At 33.8% G+C, this 16,476-nt stretch overlaps 2 protein-coding genes across 2 annotated transcripts in view; both read left to right on the forward strand.

Moving 5' to 3' along the window:
* LOC106131249 (uncharacterized) overlaps positions 1-12,410 on the forward strand; it is a 29,446-nt gene extending 17,036 nt beyond the window's left edge. Inside the window, exons 6-12 of the mRNA XM_013330270.2 lie at positions 2,254-2,398; positions 2,575-2,804; positions 3,760-4,243; positions 4,691-4,894; positions 10,088-10,204; positions 10,861-11,382; positions 11,995-12,410. Of these exons, the coding sequence (XP_013185724.2) occupies positions 2,254-2,398; positions 2,575-2,804; positions 3,760-4,243; positions 4,691-4,894; positions 10,088-10,204; positions 10,861-11,382; positions 11,995-12,012 (1,720 nt within the window). The 3' untranslated portion in view covers positions 12,013-12,410. The remainder of the gene's footprint in view (positions 1-2,253; positions 2,399-2,574; positions 2,805-3,759; positions 4,244-4,690; positions 4,895-10,087; positions 10,205-10,860; positions 11,383-11,994) is intronic.
* Positions 12,411-13,822: 1,412 nt separating this feature from the next.
* Positions 13,823-15,548, forward strand: LOC132901849 (uncharacterized). The gene is made up of 4 exons (XM_060944737.1): positions 13,823-14,004; positions 14,784-15,007; positions 15,101-15,223; positions 15,317-15,548. Exons 1-4 carry the CDS (start codon positions 13,881-13,883, stop codon positions 15,530-15,532), a joined length of 687 nt encoding a protein of 228 aa, XP_060800720.1. The 5' UTR covers positions 13,823-13,880; the 3' UTR covers positions 15,533-15,548.
* Positions 15,549-16,476: the final 928 nt, after the last annotated feature.

The following is a 16,476-nucleotide window of genomic DNA, read 5'->3' on the forward strand; positions in this document are numbered from 1 at the left end:
TGCAGGCTATCCGTCTGTGGAATGCTCTTCCTGTTTACAAACGAAAGCCACGACTATAGTTTCAAAGATCTGGTTAAGTCTCACTATCTTTCTACATTTTCCTTATTTTATTATATCAGGTAGGTACCTACATATGTATTTCTTTGTTGCCATAATTATGTACCTATTTAATTTGTATAGATACTTATATATTTAAAGTTATTTATTTATGTAGGTAGGTATATTTATGTTTTGTATTTTGTTTTATACATACTGTGCCAATCGCCTTTTCTATTTTTTAGTTCTTCCACCCTAAGGTTGACTGGAAAAGATTGCTTTAGCAATAAGTCCGCCTTTCGAGAAACTGAATTCTTTTCTTTCTTTTTCTTTTGGTGCAATAAAGAGTTTATCTATCCAAGCTTGGATGTGGGTATGTACTAGTAAATCGCGTTTCATATTGAAGTATATAGTAAATCATACAGTTTAACTTTATATTAAATACTAGCTGTGCCCGCGACTTCGTCCGCGTGGAATAGTTATTGTGGACATCATTGAAGCCCTCAAGGATTTTCCTCGTTTTTTTTTTTTCACATTTTCCAATTTTTCTTTGCTCCTCATAGTTGCAGTGTAATATTATATAGCCTAAAGCCTTCCTCGATAAATGGTCTATTTAATGCAAAAATAATTTTTCAATTCGAACCAGTAGTTCCTGAGATTAGGGCGTTCAAACAAACAAACAAACTCTTCAGCTTTATAATATTAGTATAGAGTATATATAAAACCAACTAAATGCTCACTAGTTTAAGAGAAAAAATATTGCACAAAATCTCAGAATGTTTGAACACCGTGCGTTTGCTACGCGCATCTGCCACCAAGAGCATAACTTAGCGCGGGTAAAAGTTTATGTCATCAAAAACATCCTGTAAAAAACCAAGTCTTGCAGCTCAGTCTTCCTACCGTAAAAAGTTGTGAGATCCATGTCCACCTCAATCATCATATTCGGAAGGACTCTGGTGAGGAATTCGGTTGCTGGCCCGTCGTGCTGTGTAGTGTTGTAAATACTAATAATTAAATCATGCGATGTCCAAATCGATCTATTTGTTAAAAACGAAAAATACTTTTAATATTGGCATGATAATAACTTCTGTAATAACTTAAGACAGAAGGTCCTTTAAGTAGAGACTAAATAGATTAACCGACTTGGTATTACATGGACCTTACATGGACACTTCTTTTTGTAGAGTCCTACTTTTTGGTACAATTATATTTATTTCATAGATTTTCGTACTGCAAGATAGGTCCAATCATGTGTTTTTCATTCCGTCGACCATTTTATAAGTAATAATGTTGTTCAGTTTCATGGGCTAAACACACCCTTATACCCCCTCCCGTTATGCCTCATATAGTTGGTACCTATCTACGCCTATTATTTTCTATTATACAATGATACATTAACTGCAAATTTTACCTTGTAATCCTATACATTTATATGAGATTATACCTAAAGTTATTCATGCAGTTGGTGTATTTAGAAAACTGGACCGAAATGACAAAATATTTACTTTTCCTATGATTAAGACACTAAACTCTATTTGTATTCTAGATTTTAAGCTTCTATGTCTGCTAGAAGTGCCTAAGACTTTTGATGGTGGGTGAGTCCGTGAGTGACAAAATTCAGAAATTTTAACAAGTTGTCATTCTTAAACTACTGATTAAAATTTACTGAAATTAGATATGAATGTGTGTTGGTTACGTACGCTAAATAGTTTTCAAGGAAATAAAATAAGTTGGCATCCCTGACGTAGGATGTGTGATCGTCTCCCACTATCTGCCTTCGCAACCTTCGCTTACTTACACATCCAGTTGCCTTTAAATTTGCAGGAATCATCACAATGTTTACCTTAACGTAAAAACATCGGTTAGCACTCAAAATAGGATTTGAACATTTGCCTCCAGAGCATTACTTATGCATCTTAACCGTTCAATAACCGACGCTGTCTCTCCTATGGATGTCGTAAAAGGCGACTAAGGGATAGGCTTATAAACTTGGGATTATTCTTTAAGGCGACAAGCTTGCAACCTGTCACTTTATATGAATCTAAATTCTATCAGTAAGCTAAGCAGCTGATCGTGGCTAGTCTGTATTTTCAAGATTGTTGACTCTGTCTACCCCGCAAGGGATATAGACGTTATTATATGTATATAAGTACGTTCTGTATACTTTATTCCAGAGGCTTAATAAATATAAAATGATGATTTATTGTTTGGTTCCAGAATTTGCAAAGGTCCTGAATGGAAACCCGGGATTTTTGTGCAATTCGTCCGAGAAGGTGGAATAGCTCGCGAAGCTGGTTTAAGACCTGGAGACCAAATATTATCGTGTAATGGACAAGACTTTGCAAATATTTCATTCAATGAGGTTCGTGAAAGTTTATATATTACTTATTTGCTTTAATTTCCTAAATTGTAGTCGTCATATTGGTGATATTTACGTAAAAATATGGAAGTTTAATGTAATCAATTTCTTTTTGAGGGCTGTGACGCTTTGTGGCTCTTCATTATTGGTCCTAACAAATATCTTTCATTTTACCACAGGCTATATCAGCAATGAAGGCTACGGGTCGCCTCGAGTTGATAATCCGAGAGGGGGCGGGCGCCGAGCTGGTGTCTCCAGAGAGTTCAGGGTACAACAGCTCTGCATCATCAGCCGCAGGAGAACGAAGTCCAGCCCCACCCGCCACTCCTCTCGCTCCCCTCGCCCCTCCAGCGGCCCTGAGAAGAAGACTCGCCAGCGTCGCTGAAGAAGCCGCCGATCGAGCTGATAGGTTTTGGGTTTAATTTTTTTTATAGATTATTGATTTAAACACCGTTTTCCTGTGAATCTTGTGATAATTGAAGGTTCCCTCGCCCCTCCGGCGGCCCTGAGAGCTAGTGTTGCTAAAGCCGCCTATTGATTATTGATGATAGTGCTAAAAAATTACGTTTTTCGAGTCTTGTGCCCTCTGCTAATCCCCATAGGTGATAACGACGCAGCTATAACAAAAAAAAAGCATTTTGAAAAAGAGAAGCTACCTACTTCATAGTCTTTTTAGAAATAATTTTATTTAAAATATCTATCGTCATAAAATAGGGTTTGTATAGTTTACTTATTTAAGTGACAAATGAATACAATATGAAGGTTTGGCTAAGTACAATAAAGTTAACAAGAGTAAATTTAATTCCCCTTACTATTACGTATTACTAGTAGAACTACTAGAAATTTTTAGCCCATTATACTTGCAAGTGTAAGAAATCTGCCAATAACCTTACTATCTAGAGCCAGGAATATTTATAGCTAAACAACCTACTTAGTGATTTCATCTTCGTATAAGATATACTTTGTGTATTAACTTTTTTTCATTGGCATAGTACTTGTGGTTACATGGTATATTAGTGTTCTTTTTTCTTAAACGTAACGCTTCGAAATCTATTAGTTTTACCATTTACCATTGTACTTTAATGCAAATTTTCCAACAATCGCAATATCTCCGAACTTAATTATCTTGTGCGACAAATTGATTATTGCATAAATACTAAAAGCAAGCTTTAATATTAGCCAATGTCTGTTCGAGCATTCTTTTTAAGGTTTTTTTATTATCTTCTTTACAATTTTCCATTACTGATTTTCAGATTATTATAATCGTTATAGTTGTATATTCATAAATATATGTTGTTATTCAAATATTTTAAACTTTACAATTCTTTCACCTAAGTATTTCTAATGTGTAAAAAATTTTGCAGGTTGACTATGAATAGACTGAAAAGAAGGACATGGGATAGTTTAGATTTTGATTGGAAAAATCGTGACATCCATAACTTCGATGTCCCATCAGATATTGAACCAGATTACGACAGTCCAAGCATACCAAATAATCCTCACACTTATGAGAATAAGAATAATCAGAGATGTAAAAGTAAGGATTTTGTCACCAGTCCGTCAAACAGGACAATAATTAATTTGACAGAAAACGGCGCAACCATTCAATGTAGTTATGATAACCAGTCGCCTAAGAAAAGTACGCTTGCATCGACCCATACGAATAGAGATAATGATAAGAAGACGATAGTGGTAGAAGTCCATCACACAAGCGCGCCCGCGTGCGGTAAACCGCACTGTAGCTACCCACCGCCGCCGAAAAAGGATTTAATTTCAGACTCCACCAGTGTGTCAAGTTCAACCACGCTTTCTAGTGCCATTGCAGAGGAAATACAGAAGAGGAAGTTGGTGAGTATTGCAATTTTAATATTAATTATAATAAAAGTTCGTCAAATTAGTTACGTGAAGGTCAGTTGCCATCGACTTCATACTACTTCTTCTATAGATTAACATTGTATATGTATAAGCAAAATCCACGCACCAGCAACTGTATACTAAGACTCCAGTTCCATGATCTTAATAAGTTGGCAATGTGACTTTAATGCAGGCAGTTTCTAATAGTTAAGAATAGGAATCATTGAAGACGCCTGGGCTGCTTATCTCTAGCTTTAATATGACTTAGATAATGATAATGAATAAATGAAAAACACCTAACATTAAAGTTAAATAATTCTTTATAATTATTACTTGTATGTAAAATATAGCACGTAACAAATAGGTACTAAGTAAATCATTACAGATCATCTCGTATGATTGGGGACATTTAGCGATATTATCATGACAAATTTTTCGCAGAACAAAAAGAACGCAAATACTGATAAAGTGATAACAAATCCTGTCAAGAAGACGAATGTATCAAAATCAATAGATAATGATAAGAAAAAACAACATGATGCACTTATGGATGAATTCAAGAAAGTCCATAGGAAAATGTTCGCTAATCAGGAACTTGCCAAAGAAGCACCACATATGAGCAACAGTGAAGACTCCGACAATTTGGTACGTATTATACCTATCTACATATACGAAGAATATACGACATAGTTAACATTTCAGACAAAAGTAATTTTCTTATATGCAGTATAAAATAGTCTTTGTGATTCTGTCATATACCTACCAATTCATTGTTTTATCTGCTTACTTACATTAACCATCGTTCACGGTAAATTATGGTTTTGATAATATAAACGTTTCGTTTTTCCCGGAAAATAACATTGGTAATTTAGCCGCATAATTATCATTTCATGACCACTAACCGTGGACTGTTGCTCATGCGTAATAAAAAATAGCATTCTGCATTCAAATTTATAGTTAAACATTTCCCAGATGAATGAACATAATTTTAATTGCAAAATTACTTATCTACATCCCGGTAACGGACTCTGATATCATCGAATTTTATCTCAATTCGCGCTCGGAAATGAATATTATCGCAATTTTTCTCGAGCAATCTGTACCTATTTTGTAACTGGCATTAAAAATCTTAATGGAACAGCGCGTGCGCACTTTACCATCACCAAGTGCAAGGACGACGCCTCACTGTGCCGAACGCCAGTGACGCGATTTATTGACTTAGTTTTGATATTTGGTGACTAGGAAAAATAACATAAAATTGTTCATAATTAATTAGTGTCTCAAAAGTACTCGTAACGTAACCCATCCATACTAATATTATAAAGGGAAAAGATTTGTATTTTTGTTTGTTTCAAATAAACTCAAGAACTACCGAACTGATTTTGATGATATTTGGCACAGAGACAAATAAAACCTTTAGGAGTAAAATTAGTTTTCTGGAATTCTCACGGGAACGAAAAATTTGAATTTAACGCTTGCTGTGCTGTGGTTACAACAAGTCTTTAAAAACACAACTGTGAGTGTCGTACTTTTTCGAATAAGTGACATTCTTTGTTCATTCCATTGGACCTCATAGTACTCGTACGTAAGTGAGCAAGAATGAGGCCCGAGCGCTTTGAAATGATAGGTAACAATGTTGTAAATAATACTCGTAACTTATTATAATTAAATAGATCTTAGACTCGTTTAGGTACACTATGATGATAGAAATTCCAATTATCTAGAAGAAATAAATAGTTATATTGCTTTACACGTTCGCGTATCCACAAAAATCAAATCTTTATGAAACCAAATTTCAATATGAATCATTACATTTAACAGTTATATAACATTTCGTAACATAAATAATCATCCTTGGCAAATGAATACTTTACAGTCACTTGACACGAATAGAGACAACATGCTTGCATAAAATTGTATTAATTGGACCGTTACAAACTTATATTTGATAATTTCAATATCGTTCAAAATTTACTAGTGACTTATAATAAAAACTTTTCCCTAAATCGCTAGTCAGTCTCGTATTGAATCTTATGTTAACATTTACACTGGACTTTTTGTCTCTACTTACAATAAGTATTTAGAATTTAAAAATGGCAGTTTTGCAGCTATTTTTACGTAAACTGAGCGATAACTTGTTTTGCCATTAATAGGTAGGTATAACGATTATGACCACATTTCACAGCCCAATTACTTTAAGAATCTAATTGCGCAAGTATAAAATCGCAGGTAAGTACTTCAGTCTGAAATCCTCTTGGACTTATAATTTACCTTAATAACGGACCGTTTAATTAGAATAGACTAGACTAAGACTTACTATGCGTACATTCCAGTTATATCAAGCATTCTTAAGAAAACATTCAGTAGATAATTATTTTAATTAACCCCATTCTTCTTACCAAATCTTACGTTGAAACATATTTTTGTTTTACTAACTTTTGCCGCAGTAGTGTGCCCAGAAGGCAATAATTTTTAATTTAACATCTTATTGTACGCAAACACTATATGAGTAACTATCGATATTATTTGATATACTATTTTTTACGTATCAAGAGATATTCTCTTGGCATATATCAAGATGAACAATATTTTACCATTTTTTTATTTATTATAGTTTAGCTTAACTCGTCTAAGTAGTTCTTCGTCAGGTGTGTTTACAAAAAATAATTGTGCCGGAGATGTACTACATTTATGAATGCGTCGGAAAAGATACAGCATCTTAAAAAGTTTCTCATTATTTTACTATATATACCACTGTTGCATACTTGAAATTAATGGTTGAAGGCGCACTATGATTCCGCCGTGCACTGATAACGGCGCCTCGGCGAGCGCCGGTCGTGTTCTCTTATTGCAGCGGCCGGTTTTACTTCAGTGAGTCACACTCCGCGACCGACAAAGCAACGCAACCCACCGTATTCAATTGGTATCGCCAAGTTGCCGGTCGCTCGCTCGCCAATTTTCCGCGCTTCGGAAAAATAATCAGTGACCTTCACGCGTTCTTGCTTTTATTTGAGAGATTTTCAAACTAAGTACCTACCTACTGTTATTTCAGTGTAAATAATTTCAGTACTCGGTCTCTGTATTTGCTGAACTGTGTTTTGATTTAAGTGTTTTATGTGGATTTATGCCAGATTAATAACTGTTTGTTAGATTAACGTATAAATAATGAAGAATATTAAATCTAAGCCGTTGGTCATAATTCAGTGCTACGAAGTAAGTCAAACAACTACATAGTTACTTGCTATTATTTTATCTATCTAATAGCCATGTTATGTATTTTATTAGAGCGAGAAGGAAATCCTTCTTATTGAGAACTTTAGTCGTAATTAAATTATTTTTGTTTATTTTAACTACTTTCAAATGGCATTGTGGCCTTTGAAAGAGGTCGTGTATAATTAATGAACGTGCATTGCTTCACTTGTACAAAATATGGCAAGTGTGGTACTTTTAACTTATCTACGTTGATAGCGGCTACGTTATTTGTATTGATAACAAAAATATTGAGTCAGTATACAATCAGTCAATACTAAAACCAAAAATCTTTCTAACATGTATATTCCTATCATACGATAAGAATTATTTACTGTCAAAATAACCTGGTCTCACAAATATGCGAATCAATATAACTACCATCAATCAGTAATCTCTGGGTTTGTACTTTAGTTTACAAACAAAATAGATATCTATTTTGTTTGTAAACTAAAGTACAAACCCAGAGATTTATTACAGTAAACACATAAGTAAGTAATCTTTAGCAAAGGAGTGTCGGTGGTCGAATCGGTACCGTGCCCGGTTAAAACGAATTCCTCGCCATGTATCAGTGACTATTTTCAAACTTATGTAGGTACATTATTTTGAATACTAACCGACACTCTTACGATGAGGGAAATATCGTGAGGGGAACCTGCATATTTAGGCAACTGGATGTGTGTGTAATCATGATTGATCCAATATGGGTCAGGTTTACCTGAAAAGGCTGCGGAGGTCAGATGTAGTAGCTTGGTGTGAAACCTAGAGTGATACGGTTGTAACTTGGACTAAAGCCAGGAGGAAGAAGAATGTTTAGTAGGTAGCACACAAGAACATTAGTTAATTACAATCAGCTGAATGCAACGATGTCAAATAAAATAATTGTACTTAGCTACTCGTATTACCTAATAAATACTTTTACCTACTTACAGATGGTTTTACAAATTCACGTGTTTGTAAATATCATGTGACGTTAATTTACTGTAAGGGACTTAATATCATAAATGTCAACCATGCCATTAAGACAAAAAGCATTAAGAATTACTTGCTTTCAAAATCTGTAAAATCTTTCTATTTCGGCTTTGAACTGCCAAGTTGAAATTAGTAAATTACTAGTTGAATATAAAGCTGTAACTAAATATAATTGCAACAACTTATATGCAATTACATAAGCAATAGAGAGATAAGTTAATAATTTTGCACTCCTATACATATATGTAACAACTAGGTACTAGCCTCATATCGTATCGAAGGTTATACAGACACGGACAAACACAACGAAATCTTGTTGTGCATCACGGAACTAATCTGATGATATCATATGCAAGCACGTCACGTGCTTGAAATGCATGTAAAGAAATCATTATTTCAAATATAGGCATTGTTACTATATGTATTATGGCACTACATCAAAATGTTTTTTGTAACATAAATGGTACATGAACTAGCTGTTCTTAATGTTGTCATGGTGAAACTATTGAAATAATAGTTCATTCCGAAAATATTTTAATACATTGTAATTATTTTATATTGCTTCAAAAATTTCATGTTCGAAGTACTAAGCAGGCAAGTGAAGTAGACAGACATTCCATTAGAATACACGATTACAGTCGAAGGTTTAATGAAACGAGTCTAGCTAGTTCCTCCATCTGCTCAACTTATCATATGTTGCCATTACTAATGGTCTTGTCCAATCACTACCTCTGTATTTCTCTCATTATATCCGTATTAGTATGCCTGTACCTATTTCTGTATTAATTGTACTTAGGCTGCAATCAATTTTTATAGAACATGATTCAGAAACAGTGTAATGATGAAAAGTTAGTAGGTAATTACTTTGTTCTATAGAGAATTCTTGTTCTCCTAAATATGCTACCAATTTGTTTCTAGTTTAATAAATCAATCAATATATTTTTATTTGTGAATAATTTATGTTCATGTATTGATTATTTTCTATTTGACCTTCCCTGTAAAAAACTTACGTAATTATGAGAAATAACTACCTGAATGTGCATCTATCTACCTATATGTTTTAATCTACATGTAATTTTACCAGAACTAATGATGTAGCGAAAGGTCAATGTTCAATGTCGAAATCACTCATACTTACCTACAAATTTATTACTAGATTCTAATAACCACGATTCGATATGAATACCAACACAGATGTTTCGAAAGGCAGGATCACTGTCAAGGCGCACCCCGGGCTCCTCTCCAGGGAAATGAGGACATAACTGAGAATAACGCCAGGATGAAGAAGACTTGCTCCAAAATCATGGTCATATGCTGACCTGTATTCAAGAAATGTCTGAAAAGTTTTGTAATAAATAATGAAGCGAAAATGCAAATGATTTCTTATGCAGCCAGCGTGCATTATTTATTTTTCACGCAAATTTTTATACTACAGTTTTCCGAGTACAATCGTTTTTATTATTATACGTAACTATAAAATTAAAAAGTTAAATTTAAATAAATCTACCAACCCCAACATTCACTAAGCATGCTAATATACATATGTTATGCGCCAAATTGCAGTTCTATAGAATATAAATACTATGGCGAATAAATAATAGTTTTAAACCATTTCAGGATCGCCAGCAGACGTTGCCATTAAGGAAAAATGACCAAACTGCACCTGATGTGGCTACAATCAACCACCCTCAACTAACACGAGAAGCAACTGACAACCCTCCCCCTCCGCCACCTGTGAGTTGTTATTATTTAAATAATAGACCTTCGTCTGCCTCCTGGATCCTCTCCAGGTCTCAGGTGCACATTTTGACCATGATCCTGGATTTGTTAAGTCAGATTTTTTACACTAAGCAAATTCCGCAACATTTTCACGGGAACCTATACCATATTGGACCATGGTAAAAGCCACCTTTAACGACATCCATGGAGAAGATGGGGTGGTTTTATTCTAAAATACCGGGGACATCAAAAATTTTTATAAGATATAAAGGATCAGTACTCATTGTTTTAGACATGCGAATTTCAGTAAAGCTGAAAACGTGACTAAAAGGCAATATAATTTTGAACAGTACAATAAAAATTGTCAAAGTTTTTTGTAAGGCAAAATAATTTTTAAGCAGGTAGATCAGAAAGCAACTCACTCCAACTTCTAAACAAATAAGTTCCAAAGTAAGAGTTGACTTGAAAAAAATATAATAGAGCACGAGACAACCGATAACATGGAGTTTTAGCTAAAGAATAATGTCCGACAATGACCTGTAAGTCATTTTCCGTCATCAGTGTACAAATACCTACAATGACGTCCCCTCCCTTTTCAGGGTAGACAGAGCCAACAGCCTTGAAAAAAATATGTGTTATCTGATTATAATCTAATTCTTTATTATTTCCAGATGCCAGTTACAAATGGTCATCAAAATGGAGAAGACTTACAAAAATATGTAGAAAAAGTAAATGAAAATTTTACAAAATCGGTTAATATCGACTTTAACAAAGTAACAAATTTAAAAAAAAATGGCACATTAGCGAGGACACCAACACCTGATTATAATAATAAATTAGATAATTCTACAAAAGCAAAAAACAAAGATGAAAACGTCGATCTGGAATCGCTCGAATCGTTCAAATTGAAGAATCCCACCAATGTCTTGCCAAAACCGCCATCGAATTACTTCATCCGGGCTCCAAATGGTACGGCCACGATGAAAAAACATGCTAGACCTGTTTCCGTGACTATTGGAGAGTATGCTAGTAATGGTGGCGGAAGGCGAGAGCCCACAAAGCTAGACTTCCTAAACGGCGAAAAGTCCGCTAATGGTCAAGTTCATGATGAAGTCTCTATTTCAAATAGGCTGCAATCTGAGCTAGCCTTGACTTTGTCTAGGTCAAACTTGCGTAAGAAGACTGAAGCTCTCGTAAGTAGTTCAAAATTTTAATTTAAAATTGTTATCAATTACTCCATTATATTTAGTTTAAAATATTTTTCAGGATAATGCTATAGGTATACGAAATGTGTTTTATATGAGCATGAAAAGTTCTGAAGATAGTGACTCATCATTAGATAAAAATTTCCATGCTCGGTATGGTAATAATATTTTACCCCTGCCGCCATCTATAACAATACCAAAAGTTTCAAAGTTAAAGCATTGAATTTTTGGCATAACTTCATTTTGCTACGTAAGACATTATATGCTTTTAGTAAGTTGAAAAAAAGAGAAAACTAATAAAACACAGCATCACATGTGTTGGTGCATATTAACATCGACTGGGACAATTTTACTAATATCACTTTCATCACCTACACGCATGTTCTAAACTTATATGTATAATAACACATGAGCCCCTTGTGCATCAATTGATATAAGTATTTTGAGTATGGTATTCCAGAAATAATGTTATTGGCCCAGTGTTTTTGCGTTGTTTTTTACTTACCTATAGGGTGAAGCACAAGCACAGTAAATTACCTTTATCGTTATTTCGATGTACTCTACCAATGTAAATAATTATTGGTTTTCATATTGTTTCAGGCAGACGCTGGGCGATGAAACATATCAAGGGAAATAGAATATTAATTTCAAAATTAAATTTATTTTGTTTTATGTACTTAATTATATTCCTTGAAATAAAGTTAGTACTACGTTATTTTATTATAATGAATTGAATATTTCAGCCAAAGTTAGATTATTTTCTTGTATTATAATTTATTTTTTAGTGAAGCATGTGTGTTTGTTTACAAAGTAAATGATTCGTGCCAGAGTATATAACTGAAGAAATTATATGTTCAACATTAAATAAAACCGATGTTAACATTTTTTTTCTAATTTGTTTAGCTTGATCAATTAATATGATGTAACTCGTAGATGTATAATTCAACTTGTACAGAATGATTTTGAACGTACTAAGTCATAAATAAAAAGTGGTAGTATATAAAATATACATTATATTTTTTGGTGTTTAATTGAAGGTAACTTCTCCCAGTTCTCCTTTTTTGGGTTCCGCATATGAAATGTCCACGATCTATCGTGACCATGTAGTCACTGACATCCTTTTCCTATGGCCCATGGATGTCGTAAAAGGCGCACATTTATTGTACTGCAAGCTTCCATGCTGGCCTGGCGGCGAACAAAACAATGTATATTATGTCAGCTGCTCCTATCTCTTCCAATACCAATTGTAAAAATCAATCATATTTATGTAATGGGCTAGCAAAACACTGTCACTACTAAGATAAGTGTAAGTACTTACATGTGACTAATGTAACTAGTGTGTGAATGTGACTAAATGTTAATTGTCTGTATGTCCTTAAGCCAATCTTAGAGCTATTGGGTTCGCCATTTACAGGACACAAAAAACCTGAAACTCTTCTCTTAGTCCCTGTGAAAATAAAAGCTTTGAATATTAATTCGATCTCGCTTAAAATAATTTAGGATTTATTTACTTTTTTATGACGGTAGGTAGGTAAGTACCTTCTTATCATCCCTGTCTACCGAACAACACACTGCGGCTTCAAATACGAAGTACTTTTTTGCTTTTTGTGACAGACGCACACCTAATCTACACGTATCACGCGAGCAAAAGCTCGTGTTTTCAAAATTAGCTTCGCTCCCGTGGAAATGTCCAGAAAGAAATTGCCTTTGGTTTAAACAATATTTATTAAATTAATTACTTTTGTTTCTTTGCCGAACCAAATATCATCAAAATCGGTCCAAAGTTTCATCTAGAGTCATAGTACATTTCTCTGATAATCTCTCTCTAATTTTGTTTGAGGAAAGACCCGCAATGAAAGTAGCACGTATCGTCTCGTTTTGGTGCTGTTCAGCAGTTACATTTTTGAAATGACAGTAGTATGCAAGAAGAGTAAGAGACCTGGATATTCGGCTATTGATTCTCCAAGTTTTTTGTTGTCTTGATGTTAAAATATGTCAGGCCAAAATTACATTGCGTCCTTATTCAGTACTTAGGTCGGTATAGTATCTACCTAAGTACTGAATGTGTACTAAATTTTGTGTGTTAAAAGAAACAAAAAACAGGCTTTAAAAAATTAAGAGCAAGGATGTATCCAGCAAGCAGAGTATATATGTGCGTGCAGGAAGAAAAAAAATATTTTTTAAAAAGTGGTCGAAGGAGTACCACAGGGATTTTTACAAAATTACGTGTCTCATTCTTTGGTCAAAGGGTCAAGGAAAAAATTACAACATTCATTGACAAACTTAGACAATCTGTCAATGATCTGAATGAAGCTATCGTTTATATATAATATATAAACGACAGCTAATGTATATTGTATATAATAGATTTTTTTAGTACTTTTGTACTAACATTTTATATTTATAAGTTTTACATTTCTGCTTAAAACATTTTATTTAGCAGCACTTAATCCATGATAGTTAAATAAGTTTCTGTCGTATAGAACATGTCATATGGAAAATTGCGAAAAGTTTTGTCAAAGGAATATAATTTTCATTGTACAATTTTATTAGAAAGTCCATTTATAGAGACTTCTCGGAGTGGAAAATATTTACAATTCGTATTGTTAGGTCAGTAGAAAATGTGACATTACAATTACTATGAGATATATTATACTTCTCGGTTGCGCCCTTCCGGTTTTTATTTCTCCCACTTTATCCAGTGTTCTGCATTCTCAGTTTTATCACTGTATCCTCGTGCCCATACTGTTTCGTCATACTAGTATGTCTACGAGCCTATACCCTATACATATATCCGTAGTCATACTAGGTATTATTCTGCACCTCCTATAATTTCTAACTTCTCTAGGTTGATGTGAATTAGAAATCTGTGGGAATCATATCTTGTTAGCATTAGGTAATTTCCAATTTGATTAGTAAATGTAACCGCCGCAAGGTGGTTTAGATTTAAAAGTTGCATTAGGATTCTCGCAGTCTCAGATTTAATTTAAAGTGTAAAAATGTTTTCGTCTTTAATCGTTATCTTTATATTCTCTGAACATCCGATGTAGGTAATTACATCCCACAAGATAAGACCTACCCCTCCTACTTATGTTGAATAGGGGATTCCAATATAAATTCTATTGAAAGCATAAAATTCGGAATAATTTAAGATTCAAGAAGTGGTAAGTATGGAATATAACTAGCCGGACACGAAATCCGTACGTACTGGAAAATGTGTCGTCGCAACTGATGAACGTTTTAATATTGCATCTCAACTCTGTATGGTATCTGACAACTTTAAAATTTGCAAAAAAGTGCGTGCGTTACGAGACTACGACATTATATCTATAGTTTATACTAGATAGAAGATACTTAAGATAAGTTTGAAGCCTGTTGAATTTTTGCAGCTCTTACTCCTGAACAAGTATTGATCGCTATAGAAACTGCACCCATGGTTTCTAAATTAAATGAAAGAGATGCAAATAACAATAATATCAATTTGCAATATTTATATCCTCTAGAGTTGGTCCATATAAAAGTATTTAAACGCAGTCATAGACAAACTCTAAAAGTATGTATCGAATCTGGTAAAACCAGATATTTCGAACTGGCGGCTATGAAAAAACGGAAGGTCAGTTTTTACTGTACCTAAGTAAATTAGTATAAGTATTTTTGGGTTACGAATGATTTAGTACCAAAGTATACGTTTAAAATGACATTTTAGATATTCTGGAAATTGTGGTGTAATCATATCTCCGGGCTTCCCATATCTTCAAAGATACAAGCTAATGTCAAAGGTAAAAGTACAAAAGACCATCAAACGGATTGCATCATTATTGAAGGAAAGGTAAATACTATAAGAGTAGTTCATCTACCACAAACAAGTTATTTGAGCACAATAATATTAACACTTTTTGAAATTCTTTTTTATTCTTTACAGAAGAAAAAAAATTTTAGATGGCGCGATAAATATCTTTACTTAGGTTCGAAAAGGGAAACAGAAGATAAGGTCCGTCCCATTCCAGTACCAGGTCTTGGTCCCACGGAGGATATCAAATTGTTGTATCTTAAACCGAAATATTTCGGTAGCTGGGATCAATCCGAACACTGGGTGCAGTGCGGAAGTAGCGGTTCGACCATCTTTGACTTCTTTTAAGTAGGTACTTTTTATATGTTACTAGGGAGTTTACATCAGACAAGCTTCTCCACTCAAAGTCATAGGCGCACGGATAAATATCAGGAACGTTTGAATAATAAATATTGAAAGGAATGGTTAAATAAATTTATACAGGGTGACATTTAAAACAACTGCATCCTTTTAAACATAGACTGTACCCATGCTTCTGAGCCGTTTGAGCCTTTTTTTATTTAAATTAAACGTCATCATTTTCACATTAAAAAAACCTCAAAAACTACGTCACACGCTTTATTAAAGACCAATACTACAAAAAGAAATAAAAACTAAACATGTTAATAAATGTCTGAAAAATAAATTATTTTTCTAGTATCAAGATGATTGAAGAATTAAAGATGATGATTCACAGTGCGTAATGGTTACTAACCGTTTACGCTATCTACTGAACTACGCATGGCCATAGCGCATTGCGACATTCAACCTCAATTCGATTACATTGAGATTAAAATCCTATCAAATTGCACGATGGAATTTTTTTTATTCGTACTTTCTGAAATATGAACCGATATTTTTCTTTTTACGTTTTTAAATATCCTTTAGATGAGTACACTTAACAGTTAAATTTATGCAGTTGAATTAAAAGTCACCCTGTATATGCAAAATTGTCATGAAATTAAATTGTCTCTAAATTTCATAAAATTAAAAAGTTCATATGCCATGTGGTTCTTGACACTAATACAAAAAAGAATAGAACCGCTCCATATCTTTCCCATAAATGTTGTAAAGGCGAACAAGGGATATGCTTAACACTTGAGATTCTTTTTAAGGTGGTGGGCAGTAACTTGTCACTATTTGAATCTCAATTTTATTATTAAGCCAAACAGTTGAATGCCTATTAGTTTTTTCAAGACTGTTGTCTGCGAATTTTTGTAGTATTTGTTGCTAAAGCGGCAATGGAAAAAATA

This window comes from Amyelois transitella, chromosome 6 (genome assembly GCF_032362555.1).
Source record: "Amyelois transitella isolate CPQ chromosome 6, ilAmyTran1.1, whole genome shotgun sequence".
NCBI classification, from domain to species: Eukaryota; Metazoa; Arthropoda; class Insecta; order Lepidoptera; family Pyralidae; genus Amyelois; species Amyelois transitella.